Genomic DNA, 26,800 nt, shown 5'->3' with positions numbered 1-26,800 from the left:
GAGGGGAGGGGAGAGGGGAGGGGAGAGGGGAGGGCAGGGGCAGGGAGGGGAGAGGGGAGGGGAGGGGAGGGGAGGGAAGAAGGCAGGAAAGAAAAAATTTGCTAGAAGTCAACTCAGAGGTCTCCCCAAATAAAGAATAATAAAGGAGTGGATGACAATATGAGGCCAACCATAGCCATTTAATAATTTTGATTCACTATCCACTTCTAATTGGATCTTTGCTAGAGCACTATTTAGTTTTTACATTTATTTTTTTAATAGTTACCCTTAATATTCTTTAATGTAGTTATATTTTCCTTTTTTTTACTACCTCTTTGTTATATTCTGTTGCTTCTTCTCATGCTTTTTTAATACCAAAGAAGATATTTGTTTCAACTAGAAATTCATTTTTATTATCACAACTATCCCAAAACACTTGATTTCAATTTATTTCATTACTATCCCATAAAGGTCAACACATTGGCATAGTATAAAAAGCTGCCAGATACAGTATGGCAACTCATGTATATAATTTAATGCACAAATTTTGAAGCCTTCAGCATATCAGCACTAACTGTATTATTTCTAACCAAGGGAGGTAAACATTTGACTTTTATTTCTTCAAATCTGTCTTAGGCACTGATCACCCTGTGCAGTAGACTGTGTCTTTGGAAACTTGACCTCACCCACGTAAAAATGATTTGTCAACTGACCTTACGCAATTGACTTGCCCTGTCAATGCTGCCATTTTCTTGACTGCTAAATAAGAATAAATCACTTTTCCAATATGATTCCAATAAGCTAAAAGCACTGAGGTAATATTTTAAGATGGTTTGACCTGTACTGAAGAAAGATATTTTATAGCCAATTAGAGTTGAATTCCACTGCAGTGCCAGTGTCATGGGACAATGATAATATACTCACTAAAGAATGCTATTAGTGTCATAATGAAAATGCTATACCATAATGACTACTTACATGGAGGACACAACTTGATGTATTTTATAGTGCCTTCAAATTAATTGTATCTAATGATAATGAAACAATAGTTAATTAGAAATAATAGTTAACAACTGCACTATACTTTTTATAGATAATATAAAATTGTTACTGTTGCAATTCTGACCCTGCACCAAATTTCCAGCAATAGTACATTTATTGAACATAAAAAATCAAAATAACATGTCATTACAATTAGGATACTAACGGAAGTGATGCATAAAAGCTCACAATGTTTTTTGTAAGTCAGTTGAATTAAGAAAGGTTCAATTGTTTTGTCTTTTACTGTCCATGCCCCAGAAGACCATTTGAGGCAATGAGTGATATTTCCTTATTTTGGAATTATGTTAATATTTATATATTTTATTTTTTATTTTCTTAAAACTTCTATTTGATCTCAAATTATGATTAAAATATAAGTTACGATACATCAAAGAAATTATTGTTCCCCAAAACAGCCTGCTGATTAACACATACATTAGGCTCTGAATGATACAAACATCTCAGCAAGTATAATACAGCACAGAATAAGATCTTTCATCAGAGATGATTGTTTGCATACAATCATAATACATTAAACAGTGCTAATATATTCATTAATTTAATAAATACTTATTGGTCATCTACTATGGTCTAGACACTTTTCTAAATTCTGGGAATAATTATTTGAACAAGCCAGGTAAGGTCCTGCTCTAAGGGAACTTACACTTTAGTAATTGGGGGTGTGTGTGTGTAGTAATATTATTAAAAATTACATAGCAGGTGCTATAAACTATTTTGTGTCTAGTAAAGGGAAAGACTACAGTGATAAACGTAGGACCCATATGTTCTCAGCATCTATCACCACTAGCAGCTTCAGAAAACTGAAGCAACGCCAGTAAGCCTCTTTCATTATGAACTCTAAAGGCAGATGACTCAATGCCTTATTGATTTGATCGAACACTCTTCTCTCCTGCCCTCCTGCACATTCATAGGCTCATGTGCACACACAGACATGCATGCACACATAAGCAATATGACTCCTTTATAATGCTTTTTAAAAGTAACCAGTAACACACTAAGTATGCTGAGCTGCTTGGAAAAAATGACACTGACTCCAGAACTTGCATATTCAGTAAGGGGCAATAGCCCCAAATCTATTCAATTTTAAAATAAGAAGATTCTAAGATTATAGGGATTTTTAACAAACAACATATACACCCAAAGCAGTAATGCAGGTAACTTAACATCTCTTTAAAACTCAATCGATGTCATTACCAGTTGCTTTGATTCCCTGCCTCTAAACTAAAGTCTACAGTGTTGATTGCTGCCCAGAAAACAAAGGCAGAAAGCAATCCCTAAATGGCAAAGCAGAGATTATGAGCTTTCAGCTGTTATAAATCATGACTTTTTAACATCAGAGATCTATAAAATATCAACTGCTTATATTTATATTGTGGTTTAGCAAAGGTACAAAGCACAGAGAACATGACAGTTCTCTTCAGATACCAAATATCGTAAAATTAACCTTCACTTATAATTGTCTGCCACTTACTGCTTCAATGTGTTAATGTTAATGGACCACAGATGTAAGTTCAGAGTTAGAAAACCAGGTAATGCCTAGACTTCCCACACAAGTTCCAGTGAGGTTAAGTTTTCAACACAGGAAAGTAGTGAAATACAACTTAAAACAAAGGTATATGTAAACATCAGAATTAAATTTTTGAGTAAAAAAAAATTGGCTTTATTATTAATCCTATGATTTCAGTTTATTCAAGGCTTGGGGGTCAACGGTACTTGTGATTTCTCAGATTTTGACATAAAATTTTTGAGTCAACTACAGTTTTTGCCTCTTTTTGTGGCAGGATTTGAAATATATTTGGTCTCTTTTTGAACACTACTTCTGAGAATGTCATGGAAGGCACGCTTTTACTATAGTTCTAAGGTGAAGACAGCAAAAATCCCTTATGGACTAGTTCTGAATTTCATTTCAGCATACAGGTGCCGCAGTGTCAGTTTATTTATTTAGGAAGAGTGATGAAATTGACAATAGCATTTGTTGAGTTCCTACTACATGCCTGGTATCAAGGGATGCAAGTTTGGACATGCAACATCTAAACCTGAGACTTGTTAAAACATAAGCAATTTTCCAGGGTATATTATTTAGTGAAAAAAGCAAAATGTAGAATAGTGTGCATACCATTTGTACAGTGCTGTTTGTATACAAAAAGAAAAGACACTGCTTATATATGAATGAACTATTGTAAACGAGAGATTGATTGCTTCCAAGTGAGAGAAATTGGACAGCTGGGAACAGAGGGCAATGAGGTTTGCACTCTTTACCCTTTTGTGAGTTTCGAAATATGCACCAAGTGCGTGCATAACCTTTCGTAAAGATGGGCTTTTTCTTCCCTGAAGTTCCTCTCTTGATAACTCACATTATCTTGTGCCAATTTTGAAAATATTACTCTGCTTTAAAGCCAGATGGGATAATTGCCCTATGCCTTAAGACCCTCAGCCCTAAGAGTCTATGTTACTATAGCAGACTCCTTTTTGTTTGTTTGTATTGTTTTTTGTTGTTTTTTTTGTTTGTTTGTTTTGTTTTGTTTTGTTTTGTGAAAAGGAAAGTTTGCTTTATTTTGGCTGCTGGCAATCACGGGGGAGGGGGAAGGGCAGACTCCTATCCAAAGGCCAACTACACCCTACTGACAACCAGTGGTCAAGAGCTTCTATAAGGAGTTTTTTTTTTTTTTTAAGTAGATCTTTATTGGAGTATAATTGCCTCGCAATACTGTGTTAGTTTCTAGTAAAAACTTACCTATAAATACAAATTAATAACTAAAAATTTATACTGACTAACTCATTATTTACTAGAGATTTCCCATCATTCCATGGGCCTCACCTATGAGAATATACTTTTATCTTGCTTTCCTTCATCGTATCCATACCACCATCTAATTTTACTCTAAACCAGTGATTGTCAACCCTAAATGTACATTAGAACTTCTTGGAATGCTTTTAAAAGGTACCAGTGCCTGGTCCCCACTCCCTGAGATTATGATCTAATCTGCCTTGAGATGGGGCTGGACAGTGTTATGTTTTATGTGTTCACAAAATAATTATAATCCACAGCCAGGATTAAGAACCAATGCCTAGTCCTTAGATATTAAGCATTACCCAAGGCTAGGCTATCTTCCAATATCCACCTGCCTGGTTACCCTACTGGATGAGCCTAGAATTTAACACTAACCTTTGCTGCTTTTTTCCATATGTTATTAATAAATAAGCCAATCAAAGTATTGGTAGAAGAATATACTGATAACTGAAATCTGATAATAGGAAGCCATCTACTGAGAAAATAATTGGAGAGAAATGCCTCATTGCTCCAAATTCTTTATGCCTTGATGTATAAACCAGACTCCAGACTGGAGATATATACATATGATTTGTAAGACTTAGCATGCTGAGTACAAATGCCTTATCTCCAAAGGTGGAATGATTAACCCCAGCTGCTCTTTCGTGCTTTCCAGAGACCTTTGAAAATTAAGTCTTAGTTTGGGATTTTACTTTGGTTGTATCACTGCTTGAGATCAATATATCTTTATCTTTTAAATGAGGTGTTTCTCACCTGAATTTCAGGGGGTTCATAAATATTCTTTTTTTTTTTTTTTTTTAATGTGTATATGTTCATTTTCCTAGGGAGGGAAGTCAACTGCTTTTATCAGATTCTGAAATCCCTTTCATAACCAAAAGGTTTCTACATATATCCCTAGGTTTCTAGGCAAAATCTCTTCAAAGATTTTGTTTTGCTCTGAGAAACAGCTTGGATGAAGCGAGAGGGCAGATGAACAGGTAGATATCATAACATTTGTTCACTTTCTTCTCCACAGGGTAAATAAGTTTCCCTAGTCCTACCCTTGTAATCCACTTTTATCAAAGGGCTACGAATAGTCTCAAAAACCAAACTTAGTCGTCTACCTGAGGTCCCCAACCAACCTGTCTTCTTTTCCCTCCTATTATTTTGATTATAAAAATTTGCCATTTGTGTAAGTCAAAACCAGTCGAATATCAGCAATTTTACCTGGTTCAAATTAATGCTTTCTATCAACTTGTTATTTATTTATTTTTTTTGCGATACGTGGGCCTCTCACTGTTGTGGCCCCTCCCGTTGCGGAGCACAGGCTCCGGACGCGCAGGCTCAGCGGCCATGGCTCACAGGCCTAGCCGCTCCGTGGCATGTGGGATCTTCCCAGGCCGGGGCACGAACCCGTGTCCCCTGCATCGGCAGGTGGACTCTCAACCACTGCGCCACCAGGGAAGCCCCTAAACTTGTTATTTTGACAATCCCTCTTTACTATCTCCTGTGGTAGACACCACAGGGATGCAATTCCTCAGGCTTGAGTCCTTGCCTTTCTTCAGTTAAGAAGGACATGCTCTAGCTTCCAGCCTGAAAAAGTAAGACTTCTCCATGACTATATTAAGGATGTGTATGTTTATCTGTAACTCCATCTAGATCTATCCCTTTTGTATAAACCTTCACCTGTAAGATGAATAAGGTCTGAGAATCTAATGTATAACATAGTAACTACAGTTGATAACACTGTATTATATAATTGAAATTTGCTAAGAGAGTAGAACTTAAACATTCTCAACAGAAAAAAAAATTAATATGGGAGGTGATGGATGTTTTAATTAAGTAGATGGGAGGAATCCTTTCATAATGTGCACATATATCAAATATCCTACATTTTTACTTGTCAGTTACACCTCAGTAGAGTTGAAAAAATCAAAATAGATCTATTGCTTTTGGTTTGGTTCTTCCCCTGCCTTCTCCCATCTCTAGAGTTGACCATACTGGGCCTTGTGGAGATCCTACCCCCAATGAATAAACCACTGCTTCCACCTTGGTCATAAAAATACTAAAAAGATGCTTACCCCCAAAATATTAATGGCAAATAAATGAAGCAGAGCAATGGAATTGGTAATTCTGCAGACCCAGTGCTGAGCTAATTAGGGACTCTGACATATTTACCGTTCTCAGCAGTCAGACAGCATTTATCACTAGGATAGCTGGTAGTTCAAGGCTTCTAGCAGGACTGCTTTCACCTCTGAATTCCTCCATGCTGATGAGCAATCGCTCTGCTATCCTGTACTAGAGGTACAAATTCAGGTTTTCTTTACTCACAGTGAGTAGTGAGAGACTTTGCTGTAAGCAGAGAAATTAGATGGCTTCTTGCATTATTACCCTAACAGATTTCTGCCCAGAAAGTAAAGTGTGGCTATTCCGTATGTATACTGCTATTCAACCTGAGGCTGTACAAAGCCTGACTCCTCCGTACATCCAATAATTTACCAGTACAACCTTCAACATGCTCCTATTTCCCCACGTTAAAAAAAAAAATGAACACACAAATTTTCTCACGAAACTGCTCTGATCAGGGTGACTAACCATATCCAAATTGCCAAAGCTCTCTTCAATATTTGTCCTACCAGACCTCTCTCTGTAGCACTTGGCACTGCTGATCCCCCATCTTCTGGAAAACCTCCCCTCCACTGGTCTTCAGGACACTTTTCTGATTCTTCCATCGCCTCTCCAATTTCTCACTCTCAAGTTATATTGCTTTCTTTTCTCAGTCTTCACCTCTCTGCATATCTTGATCATCTTAGGGACTTAAATTATTAACTCTTCTACATCTCTAATTCAGAAAGTTCTTCTGAGTTTCAAACCTGACTTCCCAATATCATACAAATGTCCGCACAGCCCCTTTAAACTCTACATTACCAAAACTCCTCCACAAGAACTGTTGCTCCCACACTATCGTACTTCAGTTGATAACTGCCATTAATCAGTTGTCCTAGCTGAAGACATCAAAACTATTTTCAACTTCCTTTTTTACCTCTGTCTTACAATATCCACTTGACACTCTAACATCCTGCCTTTGCCTTAATGTTCAGATCACTGACACCCTGGTTCTGGCCATCTAGTTTGCAATACTCAAGTTTCCCAATTGTTCATCTTAAGATTATGACTAGAGAACACTGCCTTTGGAGCCAGAAAACCTTGTTTCAAATCCCAGCTCCATCACTCTTGTGCCATTGGTAAAGTTATCCAATGTCTCTGATACTCAGTTTCTACAGCTGTAAATCAGGATGCAGAATATTTACCCCATGGGTTTGGAGACAGAATTAATTAAAACCATATAAACTTCTTAGAGGAGTTCCTATCATCCAACACTCAGTCCATAGTAGCTATTATTATTACTTGTACTGTCTCATCCACAAAGCTTTTCCTGTCTACTCTAGTCCTAAATTTCTCTTAAGGGACTAGTAGACAGATTTTTGAGCCAAGGTGGAATCCAAACACTGCCATTTACAAGCTATGTGACCTAAGGCAACTTATTTAATTTTTTTGAGCCTTATTTAGTTCCATCATCAGAAAATTGTATCAAAACAGGTTCAAGAATTTATTGTAGAGTATTAATGGTTCAATGTAATAGTTTCTGGAAATTTTTTCACATCTTCTATACACTGTAAGAAATTTCTTAGGTAGTGGCTCTTCAATTGGTTTGCTTTCTGTCCTTTAATCTTAATTATTTGACTATATTGTCAGTGCTTTCAGTGCAAGGAGTGTATCTGATACACTCTGCTTCCCTATCAACCCTAGCAAAATGTAGAGCTCACAATAGGCACCAATAAATATTGTTGATGGAGCTATGACAATAGCTGCACTTGCTTGTTCTAACGTAAAACACAGGCACACACAGAGAAAAATACACTCAAAAATAAAAATCTTTGAACAACTAGTCATGTGAGAAACCTAAAAGATGCTGGCATCAGCTTTACAATCTTTTCCAATTGAGATGCTGAAATTATATAGCTGGGATCAAAGTAATAACTGAGTCATCATTTTTCTCATTCTGTACATACATAAAAGCTCACTGCCATTATACTAGATTTAAAAGAAATAAATAATTTTCTATCATATGAGGAATAAGGGAAAAGTCTCTGATGTGTGCCTATTGAGTGTACTAGTTAGCAACAATTGTGGCTACTAGTATTAAAGAAGTAACATACTCTATGCTGGAAAGAAGCAAATCTCTGTCCTTGAAAAGGGGATAATCAATAAAGAAAACAGGTTAATATAGGTGGAAGTGCAAATTTCTTGCAAAGAGAAGATAACTCTATATATGCAAGTGACAGTTACATTGTTGAAAAGAAGCCTGGGAGGGGCTAAGAATTCAGAACACCCATGTGTGGAAAAATACATCATAGGATGTCTTCATGGAGGTTACAGATCCAGTGCAGCACAGAGCAGACAACGTAACATTGAAGAAACACTGGGGATGATTTAACAAGAGTGTTCAATACAAAAATAATTTGAAAGTAGTTCAAAGAATTATCCTCAATATTCTCAAACACGAGACTTTCATACTGGAAAATGGCTTAACATTTTGATCCATGTATATACAGTGATAATAATGTCTCACATTTTACACAAATTTATATTGTACATACCATCATATTTTGTATATATTTTATACATACAAATACATACAATCATATTTCTTTGGAGCTTTCAAACTAATTTCACATAGTCTTATTTGATTTTTATACAAATAAAGGAAAGTATAGAGCTCATTTCTACACTAATCATTCTATAAAGAAAGAAAAAAATAGGGGTATCTAAACTCTTCCATCCTCCTATGAATTCAGGAAAAGAACATTCAGTAAGAGATTATCAAACTGAATACTCTGAAGTTTTCAAAGACATATAGGCAGTTTAAAAGCTAGTAATGATAAAGCCCATCAGAAAGAGAAGTGAAGGGTTATAAATGTTCGGATAATAACGAACCATGAAATGTGTTATATTATTTGCAGATTAAAGACTTCCAGGCCACTCTCATTTCACTCACAAGTTCTACTCTGAAAGGACAGATCCTTGAGGGGAGAGGCCCCTGGGTTATTTTCCACAACTGCTGCTCATTCTTCAAAGTTGGTAGGACCAGGATCAACACATCTCTGTGTGCTGATTCCTTTGCCTGGTGCTTAGAAGGGAACTAATGGGCTCCAAAGGAAGTAGCCTCTAGTGTTCTGATGGTCGCTTCACAGTTGTGAGGACAAACACAGTTTGAAAGAAGAAATGTGAGTACCTGAAAATTCAAGCATTACAATGGCCGGATTCCATGGGAATGAATGGTTAGTGTTTATATTATAGAATTTTATTCTGGGAAAGAAAAAATTCATAGTTTTGAAGAATAATAGTAGCTTATAATATCTAATATTTATTGTACAATTATATCCTGGCAACTCTCCTAAGGGATTTCAATGGATTAATCAATGTAATGCCACGTAAGAAAGGTACTATTAATAGTGATATTTATTTATTTATTTATTTGTTTGTTTGTTTGTTTGTTTGTTTGCAGTACGCGGGCCTCTCACTGTTGTGGCCTCTCCCGTTGCGGAGCACAGGCTCCGGACTGTTGTGGCCTCTCCCATTGCGAAGCACAGGCTCCGGACGCGCAGGCTCAGCAGCCATGGCTCACGGGCCCAGCCGCTCCGCGGCATGTGGGATCTTCCCGGACCGGGGCACGAACCCGTGTCCCCTGCATTGGCAGGCGGACTCTCTACCACTGCGCCACCAGGGAAGCCCAATAGTGATATTTATAGATGAGAAAACTGAGGCTAGGAACAGTTAAGTAACTTGTCTGAGGTCAAATAATTAATAGAAGTAGAAGTTTCAGGAATCATGCTATGGAAGTCTGAACTTCCATGCTTCCTCTCGAACATTAAAAATTTTCATTATTTTAGAATGAAACCTTTCTTCAGTAAATGCGTTTGGAAGGTGAGCATCACTCACTATGAAAAGAAATTGGAATTAATTCCAGAGTTAAAAAATTAAAATGTTATCAAACAATATATTTATTCTAGAAAAAAAAACAACCAACTGACTTGGAGAAGATTCACAGAAGTGCAGAGCTGGGAGAATACGTGTCAATTCTCCAGCTTTAATGATGAAGAATTACCAAAGAGGGTGAATTCATTTGTCCAGGGTCATACAGGTAGATGAAGGCAGACCAAGATAAATAACATGGATATTCATATTTCCAGTCCTGTGACCATGCTACTACAACACAACTCGGAATCTTAAATCCTCTACTTCTTCTAACTAATGTATTGCCTGAGAAGGCAGAATGTAGTACGTATCTTCAAAGATAACTGTTGAATTATTAACAGACAACCATCTGCCCTGGTTAATCTAGTGAGGATACTAAAGAGTTTATCGAAATGGCTTGCTGCTATGAAATATACAATTTGTGAAATGCAAACAAATATAAAATGAAAGCAAGCTTTCATTCCTTGATTTCAAAGAGACTGTTATTACATAAAAATGACAATTGCCACATCAAGGTCAATTATACCAACTGGTTTATAATTTAATGCCAAGATAGATTTATGGTGACTAATAACTAATAATCCACTCTAGGTAATAACTTATCCAAATTGATTTCTTTTTATTTTTTATTTAAAGTACAATCTATTTTATTTTGTGTTATTTTTATATACAAGCAGTTTACTATCATTTTTCTCCATTTACACCTTTGTTGAGGTGTAATTAACAAAATTTATATGTATTTAAGGTGTATAACTTGATATTTTGATACATGTATACATCAACAAATAATCACCACAAACTAATTAATATATTCATCACCTCTCATAGTTACCATTTTCTTTTTTCTTTCTTTTCTTTGTGTGTGTGGTAAGAACACTTATGATCTACCCTCTTAGCAAATTTCAAGTATGCAAAACTGTGTTAACTATAGTCACATTGCTGTACATTAGATCTGCAGAACTTAATCATCATGAATAACTAAAACTTTGTATCCCTTGCCCAACATCTTTCTACCCAACAGCAGAAAAATATACATTCTTCCCAAGTACATACAAAACATTCTCTAGGATAGATCATATGTTAGGTCACAAAAGAGCCTTTACAAATTTAAGAAAACAGAAATCATTCCAAGTATCTTTTCTGACCACAATGGAATGAAACTAGAAATCAAAAACAGTAAGAAAATAGTAAAATTCACAAATACATGGAAAATAAACAACACACTCTTGAACTACCACTGGGTCCATAAGGAAGTCAAAAGAGAATTTTAAAAGTATCTTGAGATAAAAAGAAATACATACAAAAAGAAATACACAACATACCAAACTTGTGGGATACAACAAAAGCAATACTAAGAGGTAAATTTATAGTGATAAACGCTGTCAATAAAAAAAAGAAAGGTTTCAGATAAAATAACTTTATACCTCAAGGAGCTAGAAGAAGAATAATAATTAAGCCTAAAGTTAGCAGAAGGAAGGAAATAGTAAAGACTAGAGTAGAAATAAATCAGAGAATGGAAAAACAATAGAAAAAACTAAAATTACAAGTTGATCTTTTTTAGAAGATAAAATTGACAAACTCTTAGCTAGGCTAACTAGGAAAAAAAGAGAAAAGACCCAAATAAATAAAATCAGAAATGAAAGAGGAGACAATATAACGGATGCCTCAGATATTAAAAGAATCGTAAGGGACTACTATGAGATGTTTGTCAGCTAAGCTGGTTTCTTGTTCAGCCACCACTACCATGTGGAAGCCTGAGTTCCATTGTACTAGGCAATTGAAATGTGTGTACAAGATACATATTTGTCCATTAACACCCAAGCAAAGATAAGGAGAAAGACAGGACCAAGGAGAATTTGCTTGCCCTTGAGAAGAAGGGTTGGGTTTTGATTTAGCAGATGCCAGGCCTTTTGAAAAAGGGGGCAAATAGGAAATAGAAGAGAGAGGCCAGAAAACATATGAGTATAAACACCATTTACAACCACACACACACACACACATACACACAGCAGGTTGCTAAATTTGTTTATACATGAAGGTTTCTATATTAGAGTACTGTTTGTTACATTCTTCCTCTTTGACAAAACCTCTGTACCAAGTACGTCCTCGTCCATATGTTGCTGGGGATAGGTCTGTTTCAATCAGCATGCATTAATAAAATAAATTTATAGAAAGGTACTGTTTGTTTTCTTCCTCTCAAAAACAAGGACTGAATTATTCAGAATTGGTTTACATATTTTAATTGGTCAGTCCAATATGGCTTCCAGAATTGCATACATTAAATATGTCCAGGTCAATGAACAAAATTAACTCTTTGCTTATTAAAAAATATAACGGATTACTTAAGTTGCTCATGAAGTTCTCTAGTAAAGAGAATATTAGAATTACTTTTTCCTCTCTCAGGGAAAAAAGTCCTTACTTACAAATGAAGTTGTTGTGTTTCTTTTTCTGATATATTCATTCAGGCATTTATTTAACAAATATTTACTGAGAACTCAGAATGTATCAAAAACAAGGCTAAAAGTTGAGACTTGATGGTGAGCAAACACTAAAATGATACCTTCCCTCTCAGAGTTCAGAACAGAGAGGGGCAAATAAATCAAAGGAGCCTATAAACTAATGTGAAATGGCAACTGTGACACAAGTCAGGAAGGAAAAACTCAAGGTGCTTAAGAGAGACTACAAAGATTTGACCTAGTCAGAGAGGTCAAGGGGGGCTTCCCTCAGGAAGTAACACCTGGCTGTGCTCTAAAGTATAAGAGGAATATATTTCAGGCAACAAGTAGGAAAAGTACTGTAGCAGAAATGAGCATAAGAATAACTTCAAAAAAATAGGAGCATGTTGTGCCTTAGAAGGGAAGAAAGTGACTAAGATAGAGTGAAAGTCAACCCTTTCAAATGTTGAAAAGTCAAGTATGAAGAGGACTGAAAATGTCCATTGGCATCTGAAAAAATAAAGATCACTAGGGAAATTATCAAAAGGCTGTTATTATGAAATGATGATGACAGAGGCCAATTGGAGAGGATTGCAGAGTTAAGTTCTAGGTTAGAAAATGAAGCTATTGGGTATAGGCAAGCCTTTAAAGATGAAGAGAGAGTATTGTAACTGCAAGGGGATAGAGAATCAAAGATTTTTGTGGGGTTTTTTGGTTGCTGTTTGTTTGTTTTAATGAGAGAAACAGGGATGTGTTGAAAATTTGGTAGTTATCAGGAAGCTAAAACCAAAGAAGACAACCAGGATTTCCAACATGTTTTTAAACTGCAGATGTTGGGCTATACGTCCTCTATGGCAAAAAAGAAAATCTTATTTAAATATCCACTGTAAGCTTTTATGGTGAAACAGATTGTTTCAAGTGGGTAACTCTTATGTACTTCGAAGTTAAACTGGGGCTTCCCTGGTGGCGCAGTGGTTGAGAGTCCGCCTGCCGATATGCAAGGGACACAGGTTCGTGCCCGGTCCAGGAAGATCCCACATGCCGTGAAGCGGCTGGGCCTGTGAGCCATGGCCGCTGAGCCTGCGCATCCGGAGCCTGTGCTCCGCAACGGGAGAGGCCACAACAGTGAGAGGCCCGCGTACCGCAAAAAAAAGAAGTTAAACTGAATATCCAACTTAGTTATAACCATTTTCAATTTTCTTTCGGCCACTGTAAATATAGATTTGTATTAAAATCCAGAATATAACTTTTTTAACTTTGCTGAGAAAAAAAGGATTCATTCATCATTTATTCATAAGATATCATGAACCATTTGCATTTAATAAAAAGAAATGTTTTATGAACTGGTTGCTGTACTCTAGATGATTTGGGCACATAATGAACTGCAAATCTCTTAATGCTTCAGAATATCAATTTTTGTTAAATTAAAATATATCATTAAGGAAAAATATTATCACAGATACCAATTCACTGTCTACCTCATTTATAGCTTTGAAATACTATAATTCATTAAGAATGAAAATAAAACTGTGGTCAACTGTATGCTTTTATTTCTCTTTAGAAAAGGTAATCCTATGAAGATATGAATGATCTACTAAACTATTCTGTTTACTATGTAAAGAATGTATTTTTATTATTTAATGGGAGATTTTAGTTTCCTAAATAAAAAATACTAATAATACTAAAATAAAATAATATTAATATTAATTTGGTAATCCAACTAAAATTGGGACACATGTGGGACGATTATTTGGTGGAGGTTAATAAAGATTTTTTTCACTTGCTGGCCTAGTGACAAGTCAGGACTCTTCTATACGTTTGTTTGGTGTTAATTAATCAAGCAAGTAAGTTTTTTCCCAGCATTTTGCATGTTCAAGTTGTCAATTAATCTGCTTAGAAATGGTTCATTCACACAACGAATTTTACCTACTTCCTGAAAGGCACTGTGCTGGACCTTGGGGGTACATAAATGACAAACATTCCCTGCCCTCAAGGAGCTTACAGTATCACAGCACTGTATTTACAAGATCAAAGGAATCTAGATGGTATAACAGAAGTATAAAGAACTTCAATCCGCCTGAGGAAGGCAAAGAAAATATCAGAGAGAAGATGTAATTTAAGTTGATCCCTTAAGAAAAAGAACCACTCGGCTACGTGATCAGAACAAAAGTGGAATTTTAGTAGAGGAAACAACTTAGTCACTGGCAGTTCTGTTCATGTAAGTGCCAGCAGGAGTGGATTGTTGGGTGGGAAGCTGAATTAGGGGCTGGGAACAAGAGACAGACTTTAGAGGCAGGCAAAGGGCAGATGACCATGGATCATTTGTATCATGCAAATGAGTTTGAATTACGTTCTTTGACAGGAGTTCCCTGAAGCCTTTTTTGTACTTTTTAGTTACATTTTTTATATGAGATAATTGTAGATCCACATGGAATTGTAAGAGATAATACAGAGATATGTCGTGCACCCGTAATACAATTTTCCCTATCAGTAACATCTTGCAAAACTATCGTTTAATATCACAATCAGGATATTGATATAATCAAGATAAAGGACAGTTCCATCTCTACAAGGACTCCTCATGTTGCTCTTTTGTAGCCAAAGGTGTTTATTATGGAGAAAAACAATTGATGTTTGTATGCTTACCTTGTCTCCTGAGACCTGGTTGAACTCACTTATTAATTTAGGGTTTTAAAATATGTTTTATAATTTCCTACATAGACAATCATGCCATCTGCAAATAAAGACAACTTTATTTCTTCCTTTCTGATATGTTTCTCTTTTTGTTTCCATATATTGCCGTATCAAATTGGCTAGAACTTCCAGGAGTATATTGAATAGAGTGGTAAGAGTGGACATCCTTGCTTTGTTCTCAGACATCAGGGGAAGTACTTAGTCTTTTATCATTAACTACTGGCCACTGGCTGTCCTTTTCGGGGAGACCTAGTGGTGACAAATTCTCTAAATTTTTCTTCATCTTGAGAATGTCTTTATTTCTCCTTTATTCTCAAAGTATATTTTGGATGAATACAGAATTCTGGATTGACAGTTCTTTTCTTTCCACACTTGAAAAACATTGTCACTTCCCTCTGACTTCCCTAGTATTTGAAAAAATCCTGTCATTCAAACGGTTTTACCCCTACAGATAAGGTATCCTTTCTCTTTCACTACTTTCAAGATTATTTCTTTTGCCTTCAATTTTCAGAAAGTTAAGGTTTTTTTGTGTGAATGTGGATTTCTTTAGAGTAATCTTGTTTGGGGGTTTGCTCAGTTTCTTAAATCTATAGATGTATATCTTTGGCCAAATTTGAGAAGTTGAGAAGTTTTCAGAAGTTTTCCATTATTTTTTTGAGTACTTTTTTCAGGCCCACTCTCTTTCTCCTTTCCTTCCATGACTGAAGTCACAAGTGCTAGATCTTTTGTCATCATTCCACATATCCCTGAGGCTCTGTTAGTTTTTTCTTTTCAGTCTATTTTCTTTCTGTTGTTTAGATTGGGTAATTTCTATTGTTCCTTCTTCTAGTTCATTAATTGTTTCCTCTGTCCCCTCCATGCTGGTATTGAGCCCATCTATTGAGTTTTTATCTTGGTTATTGTATTTTCAGTTCTAAAATTTCCATATGGTTGTTCGTTATAGCATCTATATCTTTGCTGGAACTCTTTATTTCTTTACTGTGACTGTCTATTTTTTCAATTGTTTCAAGAATGTCCATCATCAATTGTGGAAGCATTTTTACCACAGCTGCTTTAAAAATCTTTGTCAGATAATTCTAACATCTCTGTCATCTCAGTATTGGTATCTATCAACTGTCTTTTCATATTCAGCTTGCGATCATTTTAGTTCTTGGTATGAGGAATAATCTTTTCATCAAATCCTGGACATTTTTTTGTACTATATTATGAGACTGACTCATATTTAAATCTTGTTTAAAGTGGCTTACTTAGATTTCACTCCAGCAAAGAAGGAAGAGGTAAGGGTAGAAATCCAGGTCCCTCATTTGGCCTCCATTGATACCCAATTGGGAAGATGCACTTCATTACTGCTGGGTTGCTCCTAGTTCTAACGGTAGGCTTCCAATGGCACCTCCCTGGCTGGACAAGGTGAGAGTTCCCTGTTACTGCTCCCAACGTGGTGTCCACTGACACCACAGGGAAGAGACAAGTGGTCTTATTATTGATGGTGAAAGTCCTGACTTTCTACTAGGCCTCCACTGACCCCATCCATCCCAATGGAGAATGGAAGGGGTACCTCACTACTGATAGGTGAGGAAGGTAAGTCCAGCCTCCTTATTTGGTCTCTACTGTCATTGCAAGTTTAAGTTCATTACAACCTAACAGGGATGAAAATCTTGGCTCCCTAGTCAAACTCCTTTGACACCACCCTGTGGGAAGAGGGAGGGTTACGGCTCCTCCTTAAAGCCTGACAATTTTGGAAGTCTAAGCTTCCCACTTAGCCTTTGCTGTTTGGTGGTGGGGGTGGGATTATGGATTTTTCTGTGGCGTTTATCTGGGGTAGAACCATCTAAAGGTTTTAAGTCTTGCTTAGGCTGCTCCTTCCTAATTCTTTGGCTTGAGAGATCAGGCTTTATTTTTTTCTTCTTCGAGGTTTTTTTTTTTGTTTTGTGGTCTGCAGTTGTTGGCATTTCTGGATTGCCAGCTTCTTCAGACACAAATCTAAGACATATGAAGGAAAAGTAAAACCCAAGTTCTCATCATTATGTTGTTTCTTGAGTCCCAAGGTCCCTAAAGACAGTTTTCCTTCTTCTCTCCACCTTTCAGTCTTATGTTTGTTTTAGACATAACACCTAAAATGTTTAGTTCTACTTAGTGGGAGGAATAGAGAAAAGTATATCATCTCTATCTTCCTGGAGACAGAACTCAACCCTTTGAAAAATCTTGGCCTTTGCATTTTAGATAGATAACTGTAAGTGAGGAGAACTCAGAAATTGAAGTTTGGGTAGAGATGGCCTGGAAGGACATCTGAAGGCAGGAGTATTTGTTAGAACATTCTCTAGAGTGGCTATCTGAAATATACAACTGGAAAGGATAGGCACCACACAAGTGAGATCAGAAGCCAACCACAGAATACACACCAGTCAACAACATACTAGCTAAATTATCAGCCTTGAACATATGGCAGGAGACATGGAAACAAGAAGACACTTTTGATAGGTACTAAAATGTAAATTCAGTAGAATGTAATGAGCAATAGGTTATGATATGTAAGGAGAAAGAAGTTAGAATCACTTCTTGATTCTTAGTTTGGATGACTGAGTGAATGCAGGTAACATTAACAACACTGTAGAGTATATGGAAAGCAATGTCTTTGCAGGGAAGAGAGGAGATAGTGAGTTCATTTCACATTGTCTTGAGCATAAGGGATGACTGGGCCGTCTGAAGGTGCCAGATAATAAGCTGATGCTTAGCAGAAAGGTCAGATATAGAAAGGAGGAGTTGGGAGCCTTGGTTTAATTAGTAATACTCAAATCCAACTGCATGGAGATTATCCAGGAAATATAAGCAGAATGGGAAAAGAGGGCTAAGAACAAGACCCTATTAATCCCCAATGTTTAGAATCAAAGTAAAAGAAACCAAGAAAGGAAAAGGAGGACAAGCTGTCAGAGAGGTAGAAAGAGAACAAAGGAGTAGCATACAATTTAGTTCTATAAGCATTTATTAAGTGTTTACTGTGTACTCTGCACTATGCTGAGACTGGCTTTTGAGGTTCCCACACTTTACTAGGTATAAATTCAGGACAGTGTGGTCAGCTCACTAACAGACATATGCTCGGGGGGGCAACGGAACCACAAAAGGGGAACCGAGCACAGCCAAAGATTATGAGGAAATTTTCCAAGAGATGATTACATCTAATCAGAGTCTACAAGGATAGGTAGAATTAACCAAACAAGGAAAGACAGAGGGAAAGTCATGCCAGGCAAAAGAAACAGCCTGGACAATAGCAAAAGGGCAGGGGGCTCAAGAAAACAGAGAGAATTACCTTCAGTCAGCAGGGTTGATGCCACTGAGAGAAAAAAATAAAATCAAAGTGAAGGGGGCCCTTTGACTTTGTCATTTATGAAGTCACTGTTGACCTCTGATACAGCAGCTTTATAAAGCAATGTGGAGAGAAACCAGACTTCAGTGAGATGAACAATAATTGGAAGAATATAAAGTTCACACAGTATGGGAAGTGTATTTTTTTCAAGGAACTTAGTGGAGAAGAATATAAAGATGGGATAGCTAGAAATGTGCAAAAGTCTAAAAGGCTTTGTTTTGTGATCAGAGAGAATTGAAGATGTTTACAAGTCACAGGAAAGAAACCAGAGTGCAGAGATAAGGTTTAAAAGGTTAAAAAAAGGATCACTCTTTTGTACGACAAATACTTTTAGAGCATCTGCAATGTTCTTAAGCACATCATTCCAAGATAAAGACAAACAACGGAGCCCCTTGCATGGTGTTAAAGTCATGTTTCAAATAAACTTGAGAAATAAAAAAAGGCCAATGGTAAATGCACAAAAATTACATGTACTTCAGTTCTAAAGGCAGGTTAATACTTATAAATACTTTTCAATATAATGGCACCTTTGGCTTTGTCACTTTATATTAGCAATTTCATAATTCATTATAAGTATTCAGTGTTGAGGCTTATTTTGTTTACTTCAAGGGGAATTATTATTTTAATAAACATTTATTCTATTGCAAGGATTTTGGTATGGGACAGATGTGTCAAGATTATTTTATGTTTTAATTATTACAAACACCACAGTGCATGTTAAGTCTACAAAGGACAAAGGCATAGTATAAAATATGTGGAGAAGTGCATGATGGTTTAATACTTGTGTCAAAGTCTGCCTTAGTATCTCTGAGCATTCAGAGACAGAAAACCAGCCAGCTGAAAATGAAGAAACACTCATGTCTTTAAATGGTGACTGGGACTAGAAGACTTCCATGAAGATCAAGAATAGTCTCTAATTTTTTCAGAATCATTGAGTTAAAGAATTTTAAGATTGTAAAGAACTTTGACATCATCTAATACTATTATCCACACCTCGCATATAAAATTCCCATCTTCAAATTTCTTTCTTGATGTTGACAGACTTTAAGTGAAAGAGAGCCTCCTATTTGAGAACTTCCCTATTCTACTAACGGACAGTTAAATTTTCTCCGATTATTCCAAAAGATAGGTCTCTGGAACTCCACATTACTACAATTACTACACTACTTCCTTTATATGTGGCAACTCTTTAAATGTCAAAAGATACTTAACATATATGCACACTAAATATATTATTTTTATCAGACTAACCATTCACAATTCCTTCATCTCTTTCTTGTATGACATTTTCACCCTGGTCCCTTTCATCCAAATTCTTTCTAATAAGTTAATGATTTTTTTCTCCTCCTCATTAAACTGAACACAGTTTTCCAAGTGTGAAAAAATAAGATTATAACATTGCATATGGTAAGTATTTTTTTTAAAACAATCCTATCAACCGCTCATGTTTGAACTCATAATACACAGGGATTTAACCACATAAACTGCAACCAACTCAAGTTTCCCTTACTTCATTTTTGCAATTATTTTTAATATAAATATAAGATTGTAAAGATTTCCATATTTTCCCATCTTGTGTTTTTTGTCCCAAAAGTCCAAGATCATTTGTATACTGATCTAGCAAACCATCATTTTGCTGCCCCTCTCAAATTTTGATCTCCTACATATCTGATAGGTATGTGTTTTAAATATTTGTATAAGGCATTTGCTAAAATTAAATAGAATAGGCATAAGAGCAGAATTTTCTAATATACACACAAAAATATTATTCCTAGGTAACATTAGTCCATGCAACAGAATCTAAAGCAGTCATTTATTCAGCTATGAATCTGATCAGTCTATGACTCTCTCCCTTATACATATAGCGATCATCAGAAACTACCAAAAATGTCTAGCTAAAATCAAGAAACCACGTATTTGAAATCCATTAATCCTATAAGAACACAAAGAGGTGAATCTCTGTTGCTTGTTTTATGATGGCTGTTTTCTAAGATTCTAAATCAGTATCAGTCTAGTAATATTTTCTAGAAAGTGATAGACATCAAGCTTGTTAGTGAATATTTTTCAGAATATAATTTTTATGTCTTTGTTCAACACAATTTAAATAGTTGTTTATTTTTTTCTAAATATATATTTCTTTCTCTTATGAAATAACTGGAAGAAGATATAAAAACGTCCCCTGCCCCCATTCAATTTTCTTTTCCTACTTAGGACTACTTCTCTAAGACTTTTGGTAAAATTAATATTATGTATATGTAGTACTAATTTTATTTTATTACCTCATATAAAACTGTTGTGTTTCCGTGTAGAAGAGGTCCATAACAGATATAGGAATGTCCGACAACCCAGCCTAAGTCAGAAGCTGCCCACCACACCTAAACAAAAAGAAGATAATAAAATACATATATCTTAACCAGAGAAATGTCATGTAATGTGAATTTAAAACCATGATTACCTCTCCAGGTTTAAGTCCATATATAGAAGACATTGACCAGTTAAGCATTACAGCGTATCCTCCAGTGGGCCTCACCACACCCTAAAGAGAAAAGGTGAAATTAAAATCAATAGACAGTGTGTTAAAAGATTCTCTCTTCATACTGTCCACTTAAAAAAAGTTCCTGTTTAGAGTATTTCATATTCTATAAGCTATAAATAACTCTGGCTTTCATATAATTGTATCTGAATCACTATTTCTTTGGCTCCTCCAATAATAAAAACAGAATAATTTGTCCATATTAGTCCATTTGCAGAATCCATTCTCACAGACCATTCTGAACCTTCTAAAGAAAACATGATTTCATGGAATCACATGCAATAAAAAAAATTTACAGTGGTAACATAAATTATCAACATTACAGGGAATTCCCTGGCAGTCCAGTGGTTGGGACTCTGCATTTCCACCGTGGGGGGCATGGGTTCGATCCCTGGTCGGGGAACTAAGACCCTGCACGCTGTGCACGGCCAAAAAAAAAAAAAAAATCAAAGACTTAGCATGAAATTTTCAACAATTACATTTTCACACATATTTCCGGAACAAAAATGGAAACTCTCAAAATTAAGTGCACAGAAATGTCAAAGGTAGCTGTATGCCTAAGAAACAGACTACTATAAGGATATTTATTCCTTAATATTATTAAATAATAACAGGATGCTTAGAGGAAAGAGTCATATTCTAACTGGATCCTTCATACAATGCTACCCTTGTGGTCACACTACCACAGTATCAGAGCTGAGCAGTTCTTTAGTGATGAATTCTCAAACTCTGAGGAATCAATCCTGATGAGTTGGATCTAAGGCTGACAGATTTTCCTTACATTACATTTGGGCAAAAGTAGGGATTGTTACACCACGGTACTATAGTTTCTAGCAGCTATCCTTGACAGTGAACATATTCAATGTTAATACAAGATTAATTTTTGAAAACTGAGCACAAGAGTTATCATAAATAATAACTGATAGTAAATTTAATAATTAATTTCATTTATTGCTTCACTATAAACATTAATCATCATTGGCTCAAAAAGACTTAATGATGTGAATATTCAGAGCAAGAAGGTGAATGCTTGCTAAGAAATATGTTATATTTCACTCACAAGTATTTTCAAGCACCTCTCAGTAGAGCAACTAGAATTGCTTTGTGAAGAAGATAATTATTTTACCTGAAAGGGCACACATGGTCCTAATTAACGAACGTGCTACTAGTTGAACATTTTTTGGCACAGTTCTGTAACTGTAACACACATACATGAATCAGGAAATGAAAAAGAAATTGACTTTCTGTTTGTTACTAAAATTGCTGCTCTCCTCAGGTACCACTAATAAAACATAGGTATCAAGCTGTGGAATACATTTTATCTGGTCTCTTGGCAAACATCACAGGCAACTTTGTTGGCATTTGATGGGTACTTTCTAGGTTGTATGACATGGTTAGCATGCAGTTGGCTCTCTTGATCACCTTGGGAGTATTAGAAATCCTAAGCCCCTGCCAGTAAATTTCACACATGCATTTTCCCACGTAAACTGAGCAGCTCTTTACCGAGTATATGGTGTATGGTCTTCCACGCATTTTGCTAATTTGTTTGTCCTATTGAGAAGGTCTTTTCCTATAGTTCAATACCTTGATGAATTTGATATTAATCAACTTGGAAACACTCTTTTCTAAAACTTTTTATTCGTTTGGTAGAGGATAAAATGTGAAGTTTTTTCATAGACAATATGCTATCCATATTATTTGATAATTAATGTCAGTCATGATTTCATTTAAGATGTTTTAGAATTTCTCTTCACCTGCCTGTCCCTGCATTTAGAGGTCATATTTATAAATATTTCTAAATATCATTATAAATGGGTAAATTTTTATATTAAATGAGGGTAAGATTAATCAACTGGAAGTTATAGAAAGGAATAAAAGGCTAAGGAGAAAATAAATGAGTAGTAATTCATTTGTAAAACTTAGAAGATATTTTAAAGGATAGATTATCAAATTTCTGTTTGCCTCTCAAGTGAACCCTTCTTTAAAGGTTATTTACCAATGTTGCTTTGTCTGTAAAATGGTGGCTACCTAAATCCATTTGACCCCCAAAAGTTAGACTTAAAAATGAGACCATGCATGAAAAAGTATATAAAATTATACAGGTTAGAATTTAATGTCCTCCTAACAAAATTATTTCCTTAATTCTAGCAATTACTGTTTTTTTTAAAAGTCTTCCCTGTGCTAATACCACACAAAAGGCAGAAATGTTAAAAATTTAGAGGTTATCATTGAACATTCTCATTAAAACAACTAAAGTGGAGCTACAGGAGACAGAAAAGTCATGTCTGTTTATCATTGGTCTTTGATATCCACTTATTTTTATTTTTTTAAAGAATGAGTATAAAATTTTTCTTCAGATGTCTTTTTTTATTCATTAATATAGATTATCGATATGAAATAACAGATGACAGTTTTCAATTTACTGGGTATTTGGTATGGTGTAGAAAATAAAACTGCATAATTTCATATTCTCCATGTAGATCTTTTATAAGAAGTTCAAGAGTAAAAAAACTGAAAGATTAGTTTTAAGAAGAGAGTTTCTTTATTATAATATTAATATGTGACTAACATTAAGATGATAAAGCATTTCTTGTTTGTAATCATATTTTCCAGGTAATGATAATTAAAATGCAAAAGATAAACCCTGTTCAGCCTCCGAAAATACATAAACCATGCTCAGAAAAACCTACAAATTATTATACTCTAGTATGCAACATTAATCAGAAACAAAAAATGGCATTTTAAAGTATATTTGAAATCTTCAGTATGAGATATAAATATTCAACATCAGTGCTTACCCCTAAAACACAACCATGATGGATTTCACTCTTTTGAATATGTTACTTTATGTACTTATACTATCTACCTTAAAAGTAAAGATAGATGATCTAATATATTTTCAGGAAAGTCCCGCAACCTGCCAATACACTGTTCTAGTTTTTGTAGGATCAGCCATAATACTTCAAGTCTTCTGGAGAACTTGAAAAACAGCCAGGTGGGACTAACACTCCATGTCCCTAATAAAGACATGAAAGTGAATTCTATCTCAGGATAGGTGCTCTTTAAACAAAACACTTTTTTTTTTTTTTTTTTTTTTTTTGCGGTATGTGGGCCTCTCACTGTCGTGGCCTCTTCTGTTGCAGAGCACAGGCTCCGGACGCGCAGGCTCAGCGGCCATGGCTCATGGGCCCAGCCGCTCCGTGGCATGTGGGATCTTCCCAGACCGGGGCACGAACCCGTGTCCCCTGCATCGGCAGGCGGACTCTCAACCACTGCGCCACCAGGGAAGCCCTAAACAAAACACTTTTAATGTATATGGGTATTTTAAAAATTCAGTCCATACGAGTGAAACTAAAGGTTGATTATTCATCATCCAGGAATGGGACGGCAGTTATCACAGATGGTTCTTTATGATTTCCAGTTTAATGAACTGCCTTTGAAGACAAGAAAAGCCACAAAATATTATAGATGGGGCCATTAACATAAAACAGAAAACATGTCTGTATCAAATGTGTACTGTTTGGTTGCCACAATTTTAAAAAAAATACAGTTGAAATAACATCAGTTGTAGTAGAAGAGAAAGGAAGTTTAAGATGTGTGGTAAGATTAAGAGTTTGCGAGTCTTTAAAATGTTTTTTAATAGATCTATAAAAATCTGAATGGCAAATCTCAAACTATTCAGGTAAGAGAAGTCTAGATAGAGTAACCGACAAAACCTCATACTTCCTAAGTTGAGCCCCTCTATCACCCTACTCTGTAATAAAGACTTGTACAAGACAAATATACATATTTACATACATAAAATAGATATTCATTCACACATACATATGTAAATACATATGCATATGTGTCTATATGTACACGTGTATATGCCTATGCTTTGTATGTATGTTGATATATACATTTCAATTCAGTCTGGCAAATTAAGTAAAAACAAAACAAGAAGAAAGAGGAAACAAAAATATTACCTGAAGAAAAGAAATCTATCACCAAAGAACAGTTGGAGTCAGTGAGTTGAAAAGTATGAGGTATGGTTCTGCTTATTTAAAAACTCCAACAAACCAACAATACTCTTGCTCTCATAGTGGTTTTACAGGTGACATCCCCTCTTCCTAGAATGCACCGTCACCCCTTTTCTGAACCTGGTCGGCTCCTACTTGATCACACAAGTACTTAACAACACTGTGAAAGTGCCACCTCTTCTGGAAGCCATCCAAATCCACTAGGTTTGTGTTAAAAGCCTCTCCCTACTCTTTCATGGCCCCAAGACCTGCAAACTTCTCTAAGCCTCTGAGCACTAACAACATGTACCTACTGCTAAGTCTCCTCCACCACTCTGGGCACCATAAGAATGCTTTTGTGTCTTCAGCATAGAATAGGCAGTTAATACATTTTCTGACTGATTAAAAGAGTTAACAGTTAAATGAATAAGCACATGTACGAAAACTATAATTTTTAAAAAACATTCTTTGTTCAAGAGAAATCCTTGAAACCTTCAGAATTTAATGAATCATATTAGTAGAAATGGAATGATTCCATTTGGTATATTTTGTCAAACATAAAATCTCTTGCTGTAGGCAAGACAATGACTCTGAAGCTGCCTCTATGGAGGATACTTTAGCAGCAGTATAATTTTTTATTGGTCTGAGCAACTGTGAGATAAGGGGCAAAGGTGTAGCAAATTCAGCATTTTAACTGCAAGAATTGTACCACAGATTAAAAAAAAAAAAGTTCACAGGTTTTTTTATTTGACTTTCTCTTATCTTTTTCTACAGTATAGAATATGAATAAGTCACCTAACACATAGGAATAAAAGTTAAGATAAATTATATAAATTCACATCAGGACAAAGGACTTATCTACCACTTTCCTGTCATGCCTTCTTTTCTAATTCTTTGCTTTTGGTTTCTTTTCCCCTGTGCTCCTTTGGCACTAATTTTTTTTTTTTTTTTTTGGTTATCTCCATACCTCCATGACAGCAAGCCGGAAGAAGATAAATATGACCATCACTAAATCTCCCACTCCCAAAACGACACCCCATCCAGATGAGGGATTCTTCTATTGTGTAGTTCCTTGAAGTAACTTGAATATAGGTACCTAAACCAAACAGGATAAAAGTGTACAACAGGACAGAAATGTATGCAAAGCAGCTCAGCTGTGGTTGCTAGAATATGTGCAGCAGCTAACAGATTAACCTGTCATATAACAACCTGACAAAACCAGGGTTGGCAGGTGCAGAGACGCAAATATGCCCTAGATATATCTGAAAATTCTAACCAAAAAACAGACTGCATTGTGTGTGTCTTATATGTGCCTATGAGAAATGAGCTTTTTTTTTTTTTTTTTTTTAAGAAATGAGCATTTTTAAGCAGAATATTTTTATGGGCTCACAACATTATTTTTCCTCATGAAGATCAAAGATCAAGAAAACAAATTATATGATGACATGAAATTTATATTTAAATGCTTGTGTGCTCATCTTTCCTGAACTTCTATTCTGGGAATCGCAATATTAAAAATTCAGATCCTATTAATTCTGATTATGTCTACCAAAAATGAAGTGAGAATCTTATGAATAAAGAGGCATCTGGATACTCAATATCTTGTAATAACCTATAATGGAAAAGAATCTAAAAAAAGAATATATATCTACATAACTGAATATATACATATATATATATATAAAGCTGAAACACTTTGCTGTACACCTGAAACTAATATAATATTGTAAATCAGCTATATTTTAATTTAAAAAAAAGGCATCTGGGAGCTAACTGGAGAAGTAGGAGATTATTTAACAAATATTCTGATGATCTACAATGGCCCCATTCTAAGGTTAGTGCCAGAGTGGATTCAAAGATGTATGAAATATATTCTAAGACCTCAGAGAACATGCAATGTTATGAAAATAAGTAAATAAAAAGTAA

The 26,800-nt window shown here is 35.5% G+C and overlaps 1 protein-coding gene across 4 annotated transcripts in view; it reads right to left on the bottom strand.

Moving 5' to 3' along the window:
• ACSS3 (acyl-CoA synthetase short chain family member 3) overlaps nt 1-26,800 on the bottom strand; it is a 143,569-nt gene that overhangs the window by 57,137 nt on the left and 59,632 nt on the right. For all 4 annotated transcript variants that reach the window (XR_003432917.1, XM_027107102.1, XM_027107101.1 and 1 more), the window contains exons 6-7: nt 20,796-20,876; nt 20,620-20,715 (exon numbers count right to left, since the gene is read on the bottom strand). Coding sequence is in view for 3 of the 4 variants with exons in the window: in XM_027107102.1 (XP_026962903.1) it covers nt 20,620-20,715; nt 20,796-20,876 (177 nt within the window). In the remaining variant the exon portion in view is untranslated. The remainder of the gene's footprint in view (nt 1-20,619; nt 20,716-20,795; nt 20,877-26,800) is intronic.

Source organism: Aethalodelphis obliquidens, unplaced genomic scaffold (genome assembly GCF_003676395.1).
Source record: "Aethalodelphis obliquidens isolate GAN/ISIS:26980383/991018 unplaced genomic scaffold, ASM367639v1 scaffold8, whole genome shotgun sequence".
Lineage (NCBI taxonomy): Eukaryota > Metazoa > Chordata > Mammalia > Artiodactyla > Delphinidae > Aethalodelphis > Aethalodelphis obliquidens.
This window is presented reverse-complemented; position numbering and strand designations above follow the sequence as displayed.